Here is a 23,779-nt window from a genome sequence, read left to right as displayed (position 1 = left end):
CTCACAATGCTTTAGAAGGGCTACCTATTATTACACTTGATCTTGAACCTTAGTCCCCCAGCAGTAATGGGAGAACTGAGGACTTTGTTGCAAAATGTTCTAACAAAAGTATCCTTTCCTCTACCACTGATTCTTTTCTTTCCTAATTTTATCAAAAGTAGACAATGAATATCTATACAGTAAAACAGTGTTATCATTAATGTCTCTGTATTTCCCTCTCTATGCACTTTAAATATATATATTCTGTGGTTAATATGAAAATAATTACATCAATGTTCTAAGAGTTTGAAATGTAAAAAGACATACTTGTTTTTATCTCCAAAACTATTTTTCTCAGATATCTCTTCAAACTCTAATTAATCACTTTATATAAATGCCCATCAATAAAATAAAAAATGTATCTTCTAGAGAAGATTAGCTAATCTTAAGGAGAATTTTAAAATAACTAATAGTTGCATCCCCTATTTCTCATTTTCCTCCTTTTATGACTCTCTCCATCTATCTCAACTTTAACTGTCATCTCCTTAACTCCTGTTACTTTTTCTAATCTCCTAACTTGTTCCATTGTTATGCATCAGGAAGGGGCTGGCCTCTACCATGATTATGACTCATTTCCTTTTCTTCTGCTTGATGGAAACAGATGATCTACATAGTTACTGATTCAAAAGACTCATCATTCATAGCTTGAGGACTACGACCTGTAGTTGTAGGTACTTAATGAGTTTCTGGCCCCACTTATATGCAGGATCATAGGACACTAGAGTTGGAAGTGACCTCTGAGACCATTTATACCAATCAGGAATTCTCATTTCAATATGGTTCTCCAATCTTTGCTTGAACATCTCCAACGAGGATAAACCTTCTAAGACAGCCCATTTCATGTGACACAAGTTCTAATTGTTTTTGGAAGTTCCTTGTGAAATCACGTCTAAATTTACCTCTCAGCAACTTCCATCCACTGCTTCTACTTCTGTTGTTTGGCACCAAACAAAACAAGTCTAATCCTTCTTATATATGGAAATCTTTCAAACATTTAAAGAAAGTGATTCTATTTCCTACTGAATCTTCTCTCCTTCAGGCTAAGATTTCCCAGTTCCTTTAACTGGTACTTGCATGATATGAAGGTCCTTCCCCATTCTGGTCAGCCACCTAAAGACTCTCTCCAACTTATTAACGTCCTTCCTAGAAAGTGAACTGAATGTAATACTCAAGAAGTATTCAGACCAGAGAAGTACAGTGACACTATTCTCACTCCTGGAAGCTAATCCAGTCTCAATACAGACGAAAACTGCATCAGTTTTTTTTTCACCACCATATCTGTTGACTCATATTAATTTTGCATTACACTACACTCCCAGATATATTACAAACTCTTGTCTCTTCATGTTCCCCTAGTTTATTTTTCTTGTCACCACTGAATTTCACTTTGTTAGATTAGATATTAGATATTCTAATCCATCAAGGTCTCTTATGATACCTAATTATCATTAAGAGTATGAGCTACCTCTCAGAACTTTACGTCGTCTGAAAATTTCATAAATATGTCATTGATGCCTTTATCCAAGTAATCCATTCAATCATACAAGGCCAAGTACAAATACTTGAGACACTGCACTAGAGACTTCTCACCAAGCTGACACTGAACCACTTACTCTTGGAGTAAGGTTGCTCAATCACTTATGAATCCTTTCACCTATATTGTAATTTAGCCCACATTTTTCCATCTTCTTTCAATAACATCATGAGAAACTTTATCAAATGCTTTGCTAAAATGAATGGCACCTGCAATATTAGTCTACCATGACTTGTTTTTGAAGATTTGTTTTTGTTGGCTCATTGTGATCACCATTTCCTTTTCTAGACATTTACTTTCTCTTCTAATTATTCATTCAAGAATTTTGCCATGAATTAAAGTCCAGCTCACTGACCGGTAGCTTGTGTGTTCTTTCTTCTGTTTTTGTTGAGTCACTGCAGTCATGTTTGATTCTTCATGACCCCAGGTGGGGTTTTCTTGGCAAAAATACTGGAGTGGTTTGCCATTTTCTTCTCTAGCTCATTTGACAGAAGAGGAAACTGAGGCAAACAAGGTTATGTGACTTGCCCAAGGTCACATAGTTAGTAAGTGTCTGAAGCTAAATTTGAAGTCAGGGAGATGACTCCAAGCCCAGTGCTCTATCTACTGGGCCACCTAAATCTTAAGGACTTACTTCAAGTCCATCTAAGTTCTGTATTCTACAAATCGTCATACAGCTATTACATGTCAAAAAAAAAAGATTGGAATTCAGAGCTTGCTGATTTAAACCCAGTACTCTATCTATTATGCCCACTGCCTCTACTTCTACTTAAAAGCCTTAGTACTTCATAGTTGTATAGCAATATCTATAATTACATCCTCAGGGAGTAGGAAGTAAAAGAGTAGAATGTACTGTACCTGGATGAATTCTTACCATATCCCAACTGGGAAAAAATGAAGTCAAATTCCTCTATACTGTGGATACTCGCCAGATCTCCTCCTTCCTTTCTGCAGTCATGTACAGCATCTCTTTGTATTTTGGGTTCCCTATTAATTTTGTAACAGTGACCTGCATATGGCCACCACTGGCTTGCACAGGAGACAGGAACATCACTTTCTAGAAAATTTTCAAAAATAGGTTTGAGATCAAACAAGGGAAAGATTTAAGTGAATAACTATTACTGTAACTCCAGACATTTTGTACATTTGTACATAACTTTGTGAAAGAAAGCAAATCACTAGCATCAGAAATAAAAACCCCTTCTGATTTTGTGGCTTGTGTACAAAACAGGTGGGGTTTTTTGGAGTAAAAAAAGAAATTCTATCCTTCACATTCAACAAAATTTAATTTGAAGTCCGCAGAAATCTTGTTTACTAAATTTTGTTGTTGTTGTCATTAAGTAGAGTACAATTCTTTGTGACCCAATTTGGGGTTTTCTTGGCAAAGATACTGGTGTGGTTTGCCATTTCCTTCTCCCGTTGCTTTTACAGATGAGGAAAATGAGGCAAATAGGGTAAAATGACTTGTCCAGGGTCACACAGCTAGAAAGTATCTGAGGCCAGATTTGAACTCAAGAAGGTGAGTCTTCCTGACTTCAGGCCCAGCACTCTATCCAATGTGCTACATAGCTGCCCTTTTGCTAAATAGTCAACAATAAACATTTCAGAGCTCCTATTCAGTTATGCCCACTGGGAACCTCAAGACACTACTTGTTCTCAAGGAGATTGATTATCACCTAGCTGAGAATCCAGGACAAAGAAATCAATAAATAACAATACAATATATTTGAAGATCACAAATAAATGTTACTGGACTTGAGTTCAACAGAGAGATTAGACCAACTTTACGTGGGGTTTGAGCTGAGGTGTGTGCAAAGGTTAGGTTTTTAACAAGAAAAAAGGAAAGGGGGGGGGAGAAATGTGGAAGGGAGGAGGAAGAAGAGAAGGGGATAGGGGAGGGAAGCAATGCAAATGCCCAGTCTCACTAAAGTTTGTAACTCCATCAGCCCCTAGCAGTTTCTACACACAGTAGACAATGTTTGTGGAATTAATGCATGACTGAGTGAATGAATGAGTAAATGAATGAATGAATGAATGAATGAATGAATGAATGAATGAATGAATGAATGAGTGAGTGAGTGAATGAATGAATGAATGAAAATGCTACCTTGGATTATTATTCATCTCTTAATTTATATGTCTTGTCTCTCCAATCAGAATATCTAGCCCAGAGAGCTTGTTTTAAGACTCTCTGTATTCCCAACACCTGCCAGCGTGCTCTGTATACAGTAGGTCCAGATTAAATGTTTGATAATGATTATGATGGACTCTGTGACATATTAATCATTACTCAAACACCTTGTTTTCTTTTTATCAAACACTTCTCAAAACTGCATATATTTGAAAGGAATTTAATGCAACTTTGGAGCCCTCTTGTGGAAAACGTTAGCTTTGTTGCTTCGAACAACTCAAGGGGAAAGGACATGTCTGTCAGAAATTCTTAAAAGTATTCATTGAGAAGAAAAAGAAATCCACACATTCAGGGTGAAAAAACAAAGACAAAAGAAGGCCCTAATTTTATACTATTGAGGGTTTTTGAAGGGAGTCAAAACTGATTGTGAGTTCATCTTAACATCCATGAAGTGTGGATCCTGGGACCTTTCCAGTGATGATATGACAGCATGCTGTATCTCTTCCTAACTGATCTGGCTACAAATTCTGTATACTGCAAATGAAAGCCAGTGTCTCTTTGACAACCACCTGCCTCTCTGTGTACCAACTTATTATACTTTACATATAGTTTTTTACATATATCATTTCATTTCATATATTTTTACATATATTTTTCATATTTTTGTTTTACATGTATTATTTCATTTCATCGTCATCACAGTTCTGTAATTATCATATCTCTTTTGCAAATGAGAAAACTGCTGCTCAGAAAATTTAAGATGCTAGTTCAGTCACACACCTAACAATGACTTGAAGCAGGATTCAAACTCAGATCTTCCTGATTCTGAGTCCAAGCTGTTTGTTCACTATGCATAGAGCACATTGTTGAGTTGTCCTTGGATCATTGATATAGATTTGAAAGACATGTTAGAGGCTGAGTCTAATTCACTCATTTTACAAATGAGTAAAGTGAGGTGCAGAAAGGTTAAGTAACTTATCTTGGTATGTGTCTGAGTATGTATCTGAGTCAAGATTTGAACTCAGTTCTCCCTGTCTTCAAATTCAGTGCCTCAGTCATTATGCCACCTAGGCAAGATGAAAGAAAAGAAAGAGGAAGCAATTCCCAAAGAAAAATATTCTCAGGAAGCATGAGTCATCAAAGCCAGTGTCAAGATGTTAGCAAATGAAAGAACATGACACAGCAAAAGGGAGAGAGGGAGAAATTCTATGTTACTAGAGATGTACAACAGATGTGAGATAGCTGGAGGATGGTGATTCCAAAGTTTATGCAAAGAATATTGTATCCCACATACTGAAGAGAATATATATAGAGTTATCCCTTCCACATTGCAGCTTTCCCCATTGTAGTTTCAATGTATCCCAGGTTGGCATAAGAAATTAAATGGGAATTTGCTGGGAGTTTTGTGGAAGCCAGACAACATGCAAAGACCCACAGAGCCTATGACCAAGTACTTAACCCAAATTTTACATTAAGGTACTGTAAACATCCTATAAAAGAAAAAGGAAAATTCAGACTCCTCCTCTGGTATGAAGGAAAGGACAAAAAATTTTACACGGATTTTTCAGATCATGGCAATGTCATACCCCAGATGCTGACAATGTAGAAGGGATAACTGTGTCTGTGTGTGTGATGTACATGCGTGTGTATACACACACACACACACAAATATATATATACGTATATATATATACACACATTTACATATGTATGTGTGTATGTACATATATATACATACACCCTATGGATGGATGTGTATATATTTTTTTTCTTGTAATATATAAGGGATCACTGCTATGTAGTATGCTACTTAACCTTTTTATCAATGACTTGGATAAAATTATACATGGCATGCAATCAAAAGGATGCTATAAAGGGAGGAGAGCTAATGAAGACACTTGCTGATAGAGTGAGTGTTTATTTGGTAGACTTTTAGAAGATGAGATTTAATGATGATAAAGTGAAATCTTATACTTGGAACAAAAATCATTGTTACAAGTATGTGACAAGGGAGGCATGGAAAGTTAGGTCAGTATGAAACACCAATGTGACATGGTGGCCAAAAAGTTTTTGCAAGTTTAGGCCAAGTAAATAAAGATATATAGTCCTGTGCTGAGGACAATACATCCCATTGTATTCTGCCCTAGTCAGACCTGATCTGTAATATTATATTCTGTTCTAGGTGACCTTTAAGGAAAAGCAGTTGATAAGTTAGAGTGGTGTCAAACTCCAATAGAAATGGGGACCATTAATCCACACAAAAGGGTCTCTGTGATTGCATATTGACTTAGTTTTAAGCTTTATTTTTAAGTGATATTATTTGATAAATGATGTTATCTGATTATTTAATTATTTGATATGGTTTAATATTATCAGGTTTTAAGTGGTGTTATTTTAAGGGTTTTTATTTATGTTTCATTGTGTTTTTAATCTATTTTGTTAATTATTTTCCTATTAAATTCTAATTTGGTTCAGTCTGCACTTGAGAAATTGTGGATGCATGTACCCATGAGCCATATATTTGACTCACTCTGAGCTAGAACTCCCCATGGAGGATGATCAGGATGCTAAAAGGTCTCAGGTTCATGTCATATGTGGACCAGTTAGAGGAGCTGGGATTGTTTGAACTAGAGAATAGAAAACTTAAGGAAACAGGAGAGCAGTTTTCATTCTCAGTCTTCTTTGCTGGGTCTTTGTCTATGTCATGCCTACTAACTATGGGTATCCCCCAAACTCAGTCCTTTTCCATTTCCTCACCATGTGACTAGGTGATTTCATCACCTCTAATGGGTATAATTATCATCATTATGCAGATGATTCCCACTTTTTTTTATCTAATTCTAGTATTCTTATGGGTTATGTATATAGTACAGCAACGTCAACTGCTTCTTAGACATTTCAAATTAGTACCTCAAACTCAATTGGAGGCTTTTATATGTGACCCTAGAGATAACCAAAGAGCAACTGGAGTTTCCTGAGTATGGGAGTAACATGGTAAGACCTATACTTTAGGAAAATCACTTTAGAAAATGAGAGAAAGATAGACTGGAGTGGAGAGAAACTAGAGGCAAGAAAGTCAACTGTATGTCTTTTTTCAGTAGTCCAGGCATGATGAGATGAAGACCCAAAATAGTGTGGCAGCATTGTCAAAGGACAGGAGGAGGCTCATATGAGAGATATTGTGAAGGCAAAATCAATAGAACTTGGAAATAGATTAGATGTATGTGGTGAGTAAGAGTTGAGAACACCTAGGTGATAAGCCTAGGTAACTGGGCCAATGGTGGTATCCTCAATAGTAATAGAAAAGTTTGGAAAGGGGGAGGACTTTAGGAGAAAGCTAATGAGTTTTGTTTTGGACAAGATGTCTTCAGGATAGCCAGCTTGAGATATCCAATAGACAATTGGAGATATGAGAGCAGAGAGCAGGAGAGCAAGTAGGACTAGATAAATAAATCTGAGATTTATCTGCATGGGAATGATACTTAAATCCACTGGAGATGATGAGTTAAGTAAGATAGTACTGATCAAGAAAAGAGGGTCCATAACCAGCCCTTGGGAATTCCTACAGGTAGAAGACATGACATGAATAAAAAATCAGCAAAGGAGATCAAGAAGGAGCAGTCACACTGCTCCAGACTCCCTCCAGGAAAGAACCAAGAAAGATCAGGGTCATGAAAACCTATGGAGGAGAGAGTATTAAGGAGAAGAGGGTTCTCCGTAGTGCCAAATGCATCAAAGGTTGAAAGGTGTGAGATTGAGAAAAAGCTTTTTGATATGGCAACTAAGAGATCATTGGTGATTTAGAAAGAAAAGTTTCAGTTGAATGAGATAAGAAACCAAGTTGCAGAATGCTTAGAAAAGGAGAAGAAGCAGAAGAATAAATTATAGAGCTTTCTCAAGGAGTTTAGCCAAGAAAGAAAAGAGAGATCTGGGTCAATAGTTGGTAGAGAAGTCTAGATCAATTGAGGGCTCTTTTATGATGGGGAGAGGCAATAGAGAGCTAAAGATTTTCAACTAATTAGAGAATGGGAAGGATAACGGGGGCAATGTGCAAGAGAAAAGAAGGGACTGGATCAGGAGTGCATGGAGATGGGTTTCTTTGTCTTGGCAAAGGCTTCCTCTTCTTCAGAGGCTACAGAGAGGGATATAGTAGGTGAATATGTCAAGGTGATATAAGTTGAAAAGAAGGATAGATGATGGAACTCTCATTGAATGACCTCAGTTTTTTAGTGAATTATGCAATGAGGTCATCAGTTAAAAGGATGGAGAAGAAGAAGGGAAATGAGAAACTTGAATAAGCTACTGTGAAGAGGTGGGGAACAAATTAATTACAGAGGAATGGAATCATTACCTTGCTGCATTGAAGACCCAACTGAGATTAAGTAATACACATTAATAATGGACTCAATCAGCACAGTTTCATAACTTTCTCCAGCTCTGTTCAGCAGCATGTGAATAGTTTTGGAAGCATGGAATAGAAATAATCCAAGGTTGAGAATCGGTGCTTTCAAATTGTGGTGCGAGAGAAGACTTTTGAGTGTCCCTTGGACAGCAAAGAGATCAGATCAGCGATACTTAAAGAAATTAATTCAGTCAAATACTGAAGCTGAAGCTTAAACACTTTGGCCACATAATGAGAAGATGGAACTCATTAGAAAAGACCTTGATGTGGGAAAGATTGAAGGCAAAAGGAAAAGGGGATGCAGAGGATGAGATGGTGTCATGGAAACGATGAACATGAATTTTGACAGACTTTGAGAGCCAGTGGAGGATAGAAGAGTCTGATGTGCTATGGTCAACGGTGTCATGAAGAGCAGGACACAACTAAACAACTGAACAACAATAACAACTAAAGTGGAGATTTAGCAAGATGTGGATGGCAATAGCTCAAGGGTTTAGGGATTCAAGAATAGATGCTAGTATAGAGTTAAATTTGATTCATCATTGGGTGGAAATAGGAAAGTAGGAAGAGTATTAATAGCTCAAGGGTGATGAACTGGGAAAGAATTGTAGGGAACAGAGATCATAGTGAAGAAGAAAAGTAAGGTTAGGGGTTATGAGACATAATGAAAGTTGACATGAAAAATTGATCAGATGGGGGAATTCTGATCTAAATTAGAATAAAAAAATAAATAATATAATATATAAATAATATACAACCATATATTTAAAATAAAAATATATTTAAAATAAATCTAAATATAAATAAATAAAGTAGAAAACTTGTGGGTGATGGCAAGATACCTTTAAGTAAATTATGAACTTTCTAGCTCTCTCTTTCCAAGTTATCATACAGAATTTACAATGTTTTAATTTTACTCACAAATGAAACTGAGGCTTTCTAGTCACTTCAGGTTAAATAATTTACATACCTGAGGGAATAATGAATGGATTTAATGAGCTGTTCCCCTTTTTACAAATATATCCAAGTCTTTGAGAGCATTCCACATTTTCCCATTTGGCATTTTTTGCAGGATTCAAGAGCACACAGCTTTTTCCAGGTTCAAGTGCTGGACTTCCTTTGAGAAAAGGAAACAAGGAAGAGAAATTTAGGTATGAGAAATATTGGTGGCAATTCCAAATCAGTCACAGTTCCAAAATGAAGTGTATATGGAAGTCCAAGAGAGAAGATTGATACCAAGTGGGGGGAGCAGTAAAAAGGGGGAAGGGCTGTTGAGGTGGGCTTTAGTTATCCTAACACCAAAAGTAGCCATGAGGATGAAGTTAAGTAGATGTCTTCAAGCAAGAGAAAAAGTCTCTTTATCTGGAAGACTGTAGAAGAGAAGGAGGGGAAAGACAAGAAATAAAGGACAATAGAAACTACGTAGGAGTCAGGAACATGATTTTTTTTTAAAGTACTGAAAATCATTTTTGAATATGGTATTTTCTAAACCAAAATTTCTAACTCACTCTATAACTATATATCCCCTGCTCCCACTAGAACATATCTTCTCTCTCATGAGGGACTTCAGTGGGAAAAGGAGATTTACTTTACAATTAATTCTGCTGGAATACACCCATTCTACAAAGAAATAGGTTCTCATATTTTCGTGTTGCTGATAGATAAAGACGACACTAACGTGATAGGGGCTCTCTTTCCCTCCTAATACTGCAACAACAATGCCTGCTATATAAAATTTTCCGGAGATTTGTGAAAGTTATTTGCTTAATACACATAAAGCTCACAGAACTACTTAAAGATATGTATAAGGATATTTAAAAATTTGTGACCCTACTGTCGGTTTGGTTAAATAATAACAGGATGTCTAGACTAAGAGATAATTGGAGAGAACTGATAAGAAATTTTCAAGAAATACTGATGGGTATAGTACAGTAATCTATTATCATTGTTTTTTAATTATACATTAGAAAAGTTATAAATCATTCCATGAACTTAGTTATCAAGACATTATTCAAAACTCCTTGGAGAGAGAGCATTTAGTGCTCTTTTTAAATGCATTTGAATACCTAAAGTTTGTCATTTGTATAAGGTAAGCCTAGAATGCAAACACCTTGAAAGCAGGAAAAAAATTTTTATATCCACAATGCCTGGCACAATCCCTTGCACATAGTACACACTAGCAAATGCCTGTTGGATTGAATTAGACTTCAGGCAAATGAAATTTTGGAAACCCCAATTTAGTGATTAATATAATAAAGAATTCTGGGAAAACAAACTTCCTAAATTAGGTTGCCCAACCATAACTTGCAACAATGATCACTTCCCAAGCATAAATTGAATTAGTTTTCCAGCGTCCCTTAAAGAGCTTGGTCCAAAAAAGGATATAATTTCTTTTTAAAATACTAAGGATTCCCTGTCACTGTTTCACTAAAGATGTTTAATCTCCTTTTTTTCCCCAATAAACCCTTGAAAGACAAGTAGAGCACTGTATTCATTCTATTATTTGTGATAAAATTGAGGCCCAGTCAAAGTAATTAGTTAATTTGTGTGATATTAGAAGCAAATAAAATAGATTAGATTCTAGAAATTCTGATTTAAAAACAACAAAACAACAAAAATTGTCCTTTTTTGGACCTAGCTACTAGGGTCTAGCTAATTTTTTAAAACAGGGCCTAGCTAATTTTTTAAAATTCTAGTCAAATATAGCTTGATGAAGATATGGTATCCCTTGGGTATGGAGGGGGCAGAAGAGCAAGCTTCTCCATCTATAAATGCACTTTATATCCTTTCCAGACCCTTCTGCTTTCTCCTGTTCTTCTTCTGGCTATTGTTACTAAGCTGACATTAATTTTCATATTTCAACAATTAAAATTAATAGTGTCAAAGAGCCAATTATGTTCCAGATAGTCTTCTACCTTTGTGCTAATGCCCAGTGAAAAGCCACGTGATGCATATTATGAAGTGAATTCAGAGGCATCGAAAAACAGAACTGAAAATCTTAAATAAATAATACTGTTTAAAATGATAACTGATGTCCTTTCTCAATAAAGTTGCTTCCTTTCCATAGTCAATATTAATATTTACCTATAGGGCACTGATTATCTATCCACATACACAAGCTGCTTATTTTTCTGTATACAAGTTTAAAATAGGTTATAGATTAGAGAAACCATTGTAATGGAAATAGTAACAGAGTCATTACATTAATTTATAATTAACTTGTGGAAATGAAAGAAAATAGTATATCTCATTCCAATTTAATTAGAAGACAGAAAATTAGAAAATGGAATTTCTTAATCAAATTTAATAGCAAAATACATTTAGAAAGAATGTCCTATCACATTTCTTCCCCTATTTGAAGTGATGCTTCCTTAAGAGGAGAATTTATTATGTTTATTTTTTTAACCCAAAAATCAAAAGAAATATAGAAGATGAACTATTTTAGAACTTTCAAAGACAGACAACTGAAAGGATCCTCTGAGGTCAAAAATCCATCCATGAAGTAAGCAGAACTAGGAGAACGTTGTACACAGTAACAGCAGTATTGTGCAAAGAACTGTGAAGGACTTCGCTACTTTCAGTGATCTGAGGCAGTCCCAGAGGACTCATGATGAAACATGCTATCTGTCTCCAGAGAAAGGACTAATATTGTCTATATACAAACTGAAGTATACTGCTTTTCTCTTTCTTTCTTTTCTCTTTCTCTTTCCTTTCTTATTCAAGTCTTCTTATACAAAATGACTAATATGGAAATTTTGACATGATTGCCCATGTATAACCTATCTCAGAACGCTTACTGTCTCCTGGAAGGGAGAAGGGAGAAAGGGAGGAGTAGAATTTGGAACTCAAAACTAAAAAAAAAATTCAGAATTTTTTTAACATGTAATGGGGGGGAGAATAAAATATTTTTAAAGCAATTTGTGTACATGAAACACCTGCCCCACTCCCAAATGCAGTATCTAGTGCTGCCTCTCACAAATTATCAGGTAACTAAATTCCTTGGAAGTAGGGTTTTTTTTCCTATTTATTTTATTTGTGTTCTCGCTACCTAGCCCAATGGCTGGTAAATAGGAAGTGCTGAGTGAATGCTTGTTGATTGGTTGGTTGGTTGGTTCTTCTGTATACACATGTATCATAAAGCATTTTCCTATAGCAAAATATCATTAATTCCAACAATGACAAATAGTTGCAATTACAAAACATTCTGGTCTTGAGATCCTATATGGGAAAGAAAGGCATAGAGGCCTGGATTTGGAATTTGGCTTGGACAACACAACAAAGAAAAGATGTTTAAAGTCATTGAGCCTCAGTTTCTTTATTGGTAAAATAATGGGGTTGGACTAGACATATCTAGAATCTCTTCTATCTCAAAAATCATCTACTCCTGTCTTCTAAATGTGCTTCATACAAGACTCAGTAGAACGCCACCTCTGGATAAATGCTTTGTGTATGATTCTGGTGTAGTTTTTTTGTAAGTAGTATACATCAAGAACAATGCTGGTGGTAATAAGAACTATTATTTAAATGTGCTTTGTACATATGACTCTATTGGACAAATCAAGTCACATAGATGTTATAAAAGCAAAAATCTATGTCCCATAGAAGTTTGTAAACTAAATAGGACAGAAAATATTCAATCATGGAGCAATTTGACTGAAAATCTATTGAATCAAGTTTATTACTATATTTTTTATTTATTGACTCCCCAAGGAACTGAACTCAGTTAAAAGTTCCTCCTGTGTTATAAACTTAGACCAGTAGCCTCACTCTTAAAGGGAAATAATACTTTTTTAAAATTATTTTTATTCATTTCCCCTGAGAAATAGGTCTGTTAAGTATGTATCTGAAAGATCTTAATCCTTTGGGTTTTAGGGATTGAAGATTTTTAACCCCATCAAACACCAAAAGAATGTCACCTACCTGGAAGCCAATTCAGGTATCTGAAAGGACTGAAACCAGCCCATTGCCATCCACTGTTGAAATTCAAACTGTTAAGTCCAATCCAGAGCCCTGTGGTAAGTGAATGCGTCAAACCTATAAAACAAAATAATTGACATTCAAAAAAGAAACCCAATGTACCCACATTCAAATTTTAATTCCTTGAATTACATAGCTATTGGGATTATTTTATTGGTATTTCCTTTTTAATATGAGAATAGAAAATTGTTATTTTTTATTTATTTAAAATTTTAATTTTATTTATGTATTTATTTTTTATTTAAAACTATTGTTATTAGAATGTTATTTCTTTTTAGTTCACCTTAGTCTCTGTTATGTTACAGCAGCAAAGTATTGGATTTAGAATTAGAGGATCTGAGTTCAAATCTTGTCTTGGCTACTTACTGTAACATGTGAGATCTTGGGCAAGTCATTTTACCTCTGAGACTCAGTTTCCTCATTTGCACTTAAATAAGTCACTTAATCTGTTTGCCTCAGTTTCCTCATTTGTAAAATAGAGATAACAATAGCTACCATTAGCTATAATTATTATTAAACTCTCACCACCCTAAGAGACTCTCTAAGAATATATAATTGGAGAACAGATGCTTCTGTACTTTGATGAAGAAGCTTGTTCTCCAGGAATTCCCTACACCATTGAAACCACAAGGACAGCACCTCAAAATACCACCAAACATTCTGTAGAAGAGTCAATTGATATCATAAAACCAAAAACACAAAAATAAAATCTCAGTTTCAAAGGAACTGGGAATCACTTCTATAAAACAATAGAAACTTAACACAATGACCCAAAACTCATGTGGGTGTGTTTCCATACTAAGTATCACTTTTTTAAGAAAGCAAAGGGATAGAATAGCCACAGATACACGTGAAAGACAACACAATCCAAAACCCTTTTTAAAAATGTTTTAAAATTTGTTTTAGGTTATCTAGAAGCGTCTATCTGCCTATCATCTAGATGCCTCAACCAGGATGTATTTGATCCTTCCTTGAATTCATTTTGCCCTGTAGGTCCCTACTATAATATTGTAAAATAGTAGTGTGAACAAACGGGATGGATTTTCTAAAGTGAAGAGAAATGAACTTCAGGTAAAAGAAATACTTTCCCCCCTTCCCAAGAGAGTCAGCACATTCTAAACCCTCCACTGACCTACATCTCCGTTCCATGATTTCAGAAGGCTCAGCATCTGGTCTCTACCAAGTTCAGAAATGACGAAAATAAAAAATGCTTATTTTACAGTTATGGCAAGGAAATAACATTAGAAAAAGGAAATCTTCACAATCTCTAACTATGCTTTTTCTTAGTTTTATGTATTTAGAATAAGCATCATTGAGTATGACTTCTCATTTTGATTTTATGCATTCCAATAAATTGATCAAAATTGATTGATTGATTCCTACAGCAGACCAACTTTATAGTATTTAAGTCATGGAAAAATTTTCCCTTGCTTATTAATAATTCTGGAGAACTACTCGATTGCTTTCAACATTGTTATTTGTGAATTATTTTAAAATAGGCAAAAGATGATAAATAATAAAATAGTTAGCTTAGTAGAAAGAATGTTGAGTCTGGAATTAGGAAAAAATGAGTTTGGATCCAGCCTGAGGCACTTAAGCTGTATGACCTGGGCAAGTCATTTAACCTCTTTAGCTTCAGTTTCCTCATCTGTAAAATGGGAATAATAGTAGCATCTATCTCATAGGACTGTTGTGAGAATCAAAGGAAATAATGTTTGCAAAAATAAAAAAAAATTTAGCACAGTGTTTGGTATGTAGTAAGTGCTACATAAATGCCTATTCCCTTTTCTTCTTTCACCTTCCCATGTAGATGGATCATTAACTATTCATTGCTGATATTTATCAATAATTATATCTATAAAGGACATTCTCCCATTTTGATACCTACATTGAGTCAGTACGTTTCCTATTTTGCTTGACTAAACTGTTTGCTTGACTTAGCCCATTAGAATATGAACTCCTTAAGAAGAGAGACTATTTTCTCTTTCTTGGTAACCTCAATGCTTAGGACAATACCTGGTACACAATTTGCTAATTGATTGATTGACTGATTGTCACAGTCCAGAATACCTGCTACTACTCTTGGCATCCAATAGTTTCTAGAACTGTGTGAGTCATAAGCCTCAGTTTTCCTTGTCTTTTTTTTGCTTTGTGGTTCTAGTGGTACAACTAGTCCAACAGGTAGTTGGAAACCGGGCACTGAAAATTGGTGAAAATAGTCCTCATATTAAGGAAAATACAATCAAGAAACATTCACATGGAAGTGTGAGTTAAAGCTTCACAAGTAAAGGAAAAGAAAATAAAGAGGGTAAAGAAAGAAAAAAGATGGTGGAGGGCAGGATCTTGGATAATTTCGTATTGGGGAGATTCAGGATAAGAAGATGAAAAGTCAAAAATGAATGAATGAAGAACACTGAAAAGAACTGGTGAGAGAGAAGAAAGAACCAAAATGACAGTGATCAATAAACAGAGAGTTGGAGCACTAATAGACTAACAGTGTCATGTGTTACACAAAGTCAAAGAGAACGAGAACCAAAAAGTCCACTGTATTTGTCCAAAGTGTTCATTGGTCATCTTTTGATCAAGCAGCTTCATCACAGCAATTGCCACACAATATAAACTAGGTTATTGTTCAGTCGTGTCTGACCCTTCATTTTGGGTTTGCTTGGCAAAGATATGGAAGTGGTTTGCCATTTCCTTCTCTGTCTCATTTTATGGAGGTGGAACTGAGGCAAACAGGATTAAGTGACTTGCCCAGGGTCACATAGCTAGTAAGTATCTGAGGCTAGATCTGAACTCATGAAGATAAGTCTTCCTGACTCCAGGTCCCACGTTCTATGCACTATAGCTGTTCTATAAGCTATATAAATATTTTCCAAAGCTAAATTTATTTGGAATCAAATTCTGGCTTTGTAATTTGTCACTTGTGTGACCTGGGGCAAGTTCCTGCGCCTATCCAGGCGCACCCTCATCTATAAAACAATGGAGCCTGGCAAGGAGATCTTCTAAGTTCATTATAGAGTTAACACTCCAAGAGTTCATGAATCTCTCAGTTTATCAAACACCCTTTGCAAGTTTATACTTTACAAGTACTATCGATACTAAATTGCCTATTAACGCTGATAACTACCATAACAAATGGATTGCCGGGTCTGTTAATTACTTTCAGTAAGTTGTTTGCATAAGTCAAGGTAATCAATTAATATTTGTTGAATGAATGCTGAGTTAATGTTATAGCAACTTGCGTGCCCCATATGAGATAAATAATGCTTTGGAAAATATACAATGCATGCCCCATATGAGATAAATAATGTTTTGGAAAATATATAGTGCCCCCCCACCATAGGATCACATATCTAGAGCTAGAGGAACCTCATTGTTTTTTACAGATGAGATAACTGAGACCCATGAAGCTTAAGTGAGTAGCTCAAGACTGCATATGTAGTAAGAGTCCAAGGTGGAATTTGTACCTGGATCTTCTGAGTTACAGTCAAGGCTTTTTCTTTACCCTATGTAGGCACAGATATTCTACAAGTTACACATGTAGCCACTTTCAAAAAATTCCATGGCTGTTTAAAAGTAATCTTTTAAGTAAAGAATATAGGGCCTCTTCAAGTTTCCATCACTTTCAGATAATTGGTAGCTGTGGAAGAGAGGGGAAAACCATAAACCGAAAGCTTAAAGGATCTTAGAGGTCATCATATCCACTCTTTGCATTTTAGAGATGAGAAAATTATGTCTGACAGAGGTTGTAATTAGTCCAGGGTCATAGAGCTAGTAGTATCTGAGACAGGATTTGAATTTTGCTGTTGTTATCCAGTCATGTCTTCATGACCCCATACGGGGTTTTCTTGGCAAAGATATTGGAGTGGTTTGCCATTTCCTTCTCTGGCAAACTTTATAGATGAAGAAATTGAGGCAAATATGTTTAAGTGATTTGTGCAGGGTGACATAGCTAGTAAAAAGTCTGAGGCCAGATTTGAACTCATGATGATGAGTCCTCCTCATTTCAAGCCCAATGCTATATCCACTATGTACGTAGCTGTCCTGAATTTGAAGTTAGATCTGTCCTGATTAAAATTCAACACAGTCCACTATGCCACTCAGGGGAAACTAAAAAATGAATATGGAAGCATAAAGTGGCTATCCTAAAATACTCCTGTGGATTCAATCTGCCTCAAACAAAATGCAGTTTGGCAATGTAGGGAAGGACAGTTCATTAAAAGATGTGTGTGGAGGAATCCTTGGCGTTCTTTATGTGCTGCTACAACTATTAAATTCTTTTTCAAGCATGATAATGATCATTATGCCACAGACCATTAGTGATCAGACCCACTTTTCATGTTGGACCAGCTAAAATAGATGAAGAACTTCAACTAAATCCTTCCACCCCACAGTTTGCTGTGACTGGTCTTTAAATAAGTAAATTATTTTATTCAGTTGAGGTATGGAAAGTTAAAAACTGGTTGGATTTGTTTTTAAAATGAAATGTATCCTTCACTTTGTTGGCACATCAAATTAAAAATGATTTTCTTTTAAAATATTGCATTGATGTATGTAAAATATGAATAATCATACTTATATGGTTAACTTGTGGGCAATAATTACATTGGCATTTTTTTTCAGATTTGAGTTCTCTTTGGTTTTTTCTTCTACCAAAAAAAATGTCTAAAGGAACTAGCAAAAAACAATCAGGAGACACACCAAATTTCACTTCCCATATTGAATTTCAGTTCTGTAATTCCAAATCTTGCATCATTTTATGCCACCGGACTTTCTAGTGAGGAATCTGGCTCAGGAACTGAAGATTCACTGTAAAGTACCCCCCACCTCAAAATCATGGATAATTTAGGAATGGACTGAAGGACAGAACAGACTTTGATGAATATTTAACCATTGACCAGGATGAAATCAATTGAATTGGAGCATAGATTTCAAAATAAAGTTTCTGTTTGGGCCAGCTAGTCCAACCCCCTCATTTCACAGATGAGGAACCAAGTCAGAGAGAGGTTTTATGCTTTACCCAGTACCAGAGCTATGATTTAAATCCTGACCCTTGAGCTCCAAACAATGTATTTTTTAACTATACCAATTTAGGAGAAGTACATACCAGCTTACTGGAAATGGTTAGATGGTCATGGGTATAGAGTGTCAAATATGGAGTCAGGAAGAACTTGAGATAAAATCCCTCTTCAGACCCTTACTTATACTCATACTTACTTGTGAGACCCCTGTCAAGTCATTTAACTTCTGTCATCTACAGATTCCTCATCTGTGAAATGAAGGCTTCGATTCAATAGTGCCTAGGGTTCCTCCCAGTCCTAAATCCATGATCCTATCTGTGGTCATCCTATTTTTAATGATCTCTAATCCTATATTAGATCCTATAGAAATCTTTCTAATTTTTGACCCTTGAACATTATCAAAGCAACTTCTGTGATATGTCCCCCCTTCTCCAATTCCAAAAAATTGGAAAATGACTTATGACATCTTTTTTTTTAAGTTCTGAATTTGTGCCTGTTATTTTGATGGCCCAATAAGAGCATTTCTTCAGTTGATAGAAGTTGCAACCTCTCTTTGCCTCAGCAAATGATTTCATGAGTTGTTTGTTGGCAAGAACATTTGTTTTTGCCTTTGGTGGTCAACCTTCTGAAGACAGGCCTCTTCCATTTGGACCAGGCTAAAGTTACATTTCATTAACTGAATCTGCCTAGGCTTATGTTCTGTTGGCCTGGACCCTAAGAATTCACAATGAAATTTTAAAAGAGCTCCTCTTACAGGAGAACAATAACAAAAGGTATGGATTTCTATGCTAAACTTACCAGCTAAGTGAGTATTCTCTAGTTTTTTTTTTCTATGTTCACTAAAATGAGAATGAAGGACTGAGTTTTAAGGTGGGAGGCACAGGAATCAGCAGGCAGAATATTTACATAAATGACTATAATAACATTTTTAGAATATAATGATTCTAAAGGATCCTGCAAGATTTCTCTCTGCTCCATTTTGCCCCATATCATCTTTCTTATTCCTGTTAAAGCCAAAAAAATTTTGAAAATAAGTGGAAGAAAGATAAGTGGTAGCTATATTTGGCCTGACCTGTAACAGGAAGTACCATAAGTTCTGCAAAAGAATCCATTCTTGTTCAAATTCCAGTTAAATTTTGCCGACTCAAATTCTAGAAGGTTTGGATAAGATTCAAAGAAACAGCTGAGGTGAACTCAGTTACACACTCTATTATGCCTTGTTAGCTACTTACTGCTGGAACAATTCCTTTTTTTCCTGATTAGGGAAGCATTTCCTGCTAGCTCAACTGATATCCAAGGTAACCTAGCAAGTAATGAAGGAAATAAACCAATTCTTAGTGTGGGAACAATTCATGTTCCTTGCAGTATCTATCTCTTCTCCCACATACTCTATGAGGAGAGGAAAAGTAATCTCTAGCCTGTGCCTCTTTTTCTTCCAATAGCCAGAAGAAGCGAAAAAGAAAGAATAGAAAAGATAAGGCAGTACAGTAAACAGCTTGATAAAAAATGCCAAGAAATCAATTTCAACTTTGTGTATATTTCAACAAGATATATACATGCACTTGCATGTATGAGTATACATGTATAGAGATTAGAATAATTATATATGTGTGTGTATATGTACATGTATATATATATATATATATATATGTATAGATGACTCAATGGATAGAGAGTAGACCTACAGTTCAGTTCAAATCTGCCCTCAGACACTTACTTGCTGTGTGACCTTGGGCAAGTCACTCAACCCTGTCTGCCTTAGTTTCTTCATCTGCCAAATGAGCTGAAAAAGGAAATGGCAAACTACTCCAGTATCTTTGCCAAGAAAATCCCAAATGGAGTCACAAAGAGTCAGACACAATTGAAACAACTGAACAACAAAAATATAGGTGTATATGTGTATACACACATACACACGACCCAGGTCTAAATAATCCTAGCACTGGGAGTGTCTTAAGCCATTTCCTCCATTTTCCTCTCTCTGTGTACATGATTTATGACTATACTCTGTACTTTCCTTTTTTCCTCCTATTCTTAAAAGTCCTTGTTTCTGACAGCATGTTAGCTATAGTACAAGAGCCTATAAGAGCAATGTAAAGTGTCTGCTGGGGGGGAAGAAAAATGCCACACAAAATAAACATTATCTAAACTCTATTGAGATATGTAAAAGTAACTCAAGATTCATTACACTTTAAAAGAAATCTGCAACATCAGGCTCCATCCCACTTGTTCCTCAGTGTGTTGTCTGTGTTCAACTAATCCAGGGACTTGGTATCACCAGTGAATAGACAGCCAGTTACTCTGTGATGTGGGTTATTATTTGAGGAAGATGGGATAGCTACTAGTCAGTTAACAAACATTTATTAAGAGCTTACTATGCACCGTGCACTGTACTAAAAGCTGGGAATACAAATAAAAGCAGAAAGACAGTCTATACAGAAGAAGCAGAGTGGGGCTGTATAGAGGACGCAGTACCAGACCCAAAGCAAAGAGGGCTACCCTTGAATTGTGGTTCAGCAATTCACTCTCTATGAATGTAACCTGAGAGAAGTCACTTAACCTCTCTGAAACTTGGTTTTCCTAATCTGTGAAATGAGGGGGATGCACTAGAGAAACCTTTCTACATCTATGTCTATAACCCCAAATTATTCAAAATTGGCACACTGACAAAAAAGATACTGAAGAGATGTTCAAACACTGTCTCCTCTCTTAAATTTTTAGAAAGAAGTCATAAATATGCAACATTTGCTCATGCTTCTATCTGAAGGCAAAAGGAAAACCTCCATTTCAACTCAATTATAATGATGGGTCATGCATTCTAAAGTAGGATGCAGTCTCCTTACCCCTCATTTCCCAACTAATAGAGTTATATAAAAGACACTGTTGGGTTTTTAATCCCTTCAGTTTGAATCTGAGGTTGGAAGTTTTTGTATTCCATATTCACTAGTAAAGCAATTTCCAAGACTTATTATTTCCTCTTTTGCAAGTAAAATTTAATATTAGTAAAATAAAAATTCTAAATCCACTTTTTCTCCCAATTTCTAAACTTCTAACCTGCTGTTAAGGCCTCAAAAGGTGTTGAGTGACCTTCAACCAAAGGCAACCTCAGGAAGGGTTGTGAGAAAAATGCCTTGCAAACCTTAAGACAATTAATGTGAGCTGGTTTTGGCCAACAGATGAGATTTCATCCTGTGGGGAACTCTCAGTAAATAAACTCTTTTGAATAGTGCCAACAGGATCTACTCTGTACCTTCTAGTATAAGCAAGTTGCCAACCAGGTCTAAGAGGTTCAGTGACTTGCCAGGTATATGTGAGAGAACCCAGATCTACCTGGCTCAGAAGTTATCTCTCTATTCCCTTATGCAATACCAACTCTTTGTAAATATGTAATTATTGTTTTTTATTTGAAAAAAGTGCTGAGAATGGTGTCATCTATATAAACAAGTAAGTCCAAAGTGAACTATGTTGGTTTTTTCCACAGTACAGATATGAATAATAAACTTTGATTTACAAGAATAACTTTCCTTTTCAGGGACAGCAATTGTATGCTCTCCACTACAGTCGTAATCCTTGGCCTTGCTAGGTAGAGATGACCTTGGGTTATTTAAAGCTCAAGTGTCTCTTCCTGGGCTGGAAATATGCCAAGCTGGGGCCTATTGTCAGAAGATAGGATCAAGTATTTGTCAACAGAAGGCTGGCAATCATTGGGGAATATTTTTAGCCAAAGCAACAAGTTGGGAAAGTTTCTACTAAGAACTGGCAGTGACGCAATCTGTCCCAGTGAAAGGAGTACTCACAATGAAGAAATTTGGCCCCTTCCAGGCAATCATTCTGTAAGAAGTATTTCCTTCCCTTGGGAGAGCAAAAGCTCCTTGAGGGTAGGGACCACCTTACTTTTAGTATTTGCATTCCCAGGGCCTAGGCCAATTTTTGGCATAGAGTAAGTGCTTAATGAATGTTTTTTTTACTCATTCATTCAGGCCTACTTTGGAAGTATTCCAAATATGGAGTTGATACACAAATCTTTGCTTCCTTTCCTTTCAAGTTTTTTGAAACGCTTAGTCTAAGCTAGATGCCCTAGCTCTGATTGCTCCAACACTGGCTCTAGGTACTGCTATTGCTTCAATACACTTGATAGGCAGGTTGAATCACTTAATGCTTTGCTTCTGTGCTTTCAAAAGTATTTTGCCAAATCATAGCCATCAAAACAAATCCTGAGCCAAGTATTCAAGGCATTTCAGAATCAGGTTCCTGACTAGGCAGCTAACTAGCACAATGGATAGAGGGCTAGATTTGAAGTCCGAAAGACCTGAGTTTGAATCTTTTGTCAGACACTTAGTAGCTGTTTGACCCTGAGCAAATCGCTTACCATCTCAGTCTCAATTTTCTCATCTGTGAAATGGGGCTAACACACCCCTTACGGGACTGCTGTAAGTATCAAATGAGGAGATACACATTTAAAAAAAATGTTAATATTGTACTCTATGTTTCAAGCACAAATCTACCAGAAACAATTTTTATTTAAGTTAATGTTAACCTAACATTTAAGTCATGGACTTGATTTTACTCTAACCAAGGAAATTTGAGAGAATATTTATCAAAATCTTGAACAAGAAAAAAGATGTATAGAATATAGCTTAAGATTAATATTTCAAAGTACTTGAGTAACCAAGTCACCGTCCCACTCCTTCGAGGACCACTTCTCAAATCAATGGGACTTCTAGAGTTAAACGGTGGGACTTCCTGTCTTCCTTTCTCAATGGAGAAGGGTGAGTCATGGTCAATTGCTATAGATGACCAAAGAGAAGACTATCTTTAAATGGGTCAATTACTTCCCCAATCATAATTGGGGAAGCAATTATCTAAACAAGACAAGAATTACTCTTTGTTAAAAGTGGTTTATCACCTTTAATTTATTTTCCTAAGGAAGACAATTTTTTTTCTTTGAACTCTCAATCACCTTCCCAAGGGATGAGACTCCCAGGCCTTTGGAAAGGGCTTTAGAGAAAAATACTGTTACTTAATATTTTCAGATTTACTAAAAAGGAGGCCATGAAAGCACTTTGCAAGTCATAGAGCACTATATAAATAATGTTATTATCTTTCTTTTCAAATTTACTTCCTGATACATCCCTTAAAACAATAAACATCTATTTGCTATTGTTTGAATAAGTTTTGAGTATTTCTTGTTCAGTTGTTTCTTTTTCTTCATGACCTCTTTTAGAGTTTTCTTGGCAAAGATACTGGAAAGGTGTGCCATTTCCTTTTCCAGTTCATTTTACAGATGAGGAACCTGAGGCTAACAAGGTTAAGTGACTTGCCCAGGGTCACATAGCATCTGAGACTGGATTTGAACATAGGTCTTCCTGACTTCAAACCCAGCCACTCTATTCACTATGCCACCTACCTGTACTTTGGGCAGTTCTACTGAAGGACATTTATTTACTCATGGTACCTCCCCTGACTCAACAGCCCTCCCAGTTCCTCTCCACTGAAGATTCAGCTTAAGGTCAAACCTTTTTATGATGCTTTCCCTGGCTGATCCAGGTCCTATGTGATTGTTTCTCCAGAAATCTTATTCCTTTTACTGACCCCATAACTCCTTTGGAGTACAGTGTATAGGCCTTTCTTTGTATTGTTCTGTATCTTTTCAGAAATATGTCCTGTCTCTA

General features: G+C 36.0%; 1 protein-coding gene across 1 annotated transcript in view; it reads right to left on the bottom strand.

The window, feature by feature from the left end:
• Nucleotides 1-23,779, bottom strand: part of MRC1 (mannose receptor C-type 1) — a 117,287-nt gene that overhangs the window by 56,741 nt on the left and 36,767 nt on the right. The window contains exons 5-7 of the mRNA XM_072651637.1: nt 13,027-13,140; nt 9,077-9,223; nt 2,448-2,630 (exon numbers count right to left, since the gene is read on the bottom strand). Coding sequence (XP_072507738.1) covers nt 2,448-2,630; nt 9,077-9,223; nt 13,027-13,140 — 444 coding nt within the window. The remainder of the gene's footprint in view (nt 1-2,447; nt 2,631-9,076; nt 9,224-13,026; nt 13,141-23,779) is intronic.

The sequence above is a fragment of the Notamacropus eugenii genome, chromosome 3 (assembly GCF_028372415.1).
Source record: "Notamacropus eugenii isolate mMacEug1 chromosome 3, mMacEug1.pri_v2, whole genome shotgun sequence".
Classification (NCBI taxonomy): domain Eukaryota; kingdom Metazoa; phylum Chordata; class Mammalia; order Diprotodontia; family Macropodidae; genus Notamacropus; species Notamacropus eugenii.
This window is presented reverse-complemented; position numbering and strand designations above follow the sequence as displayed.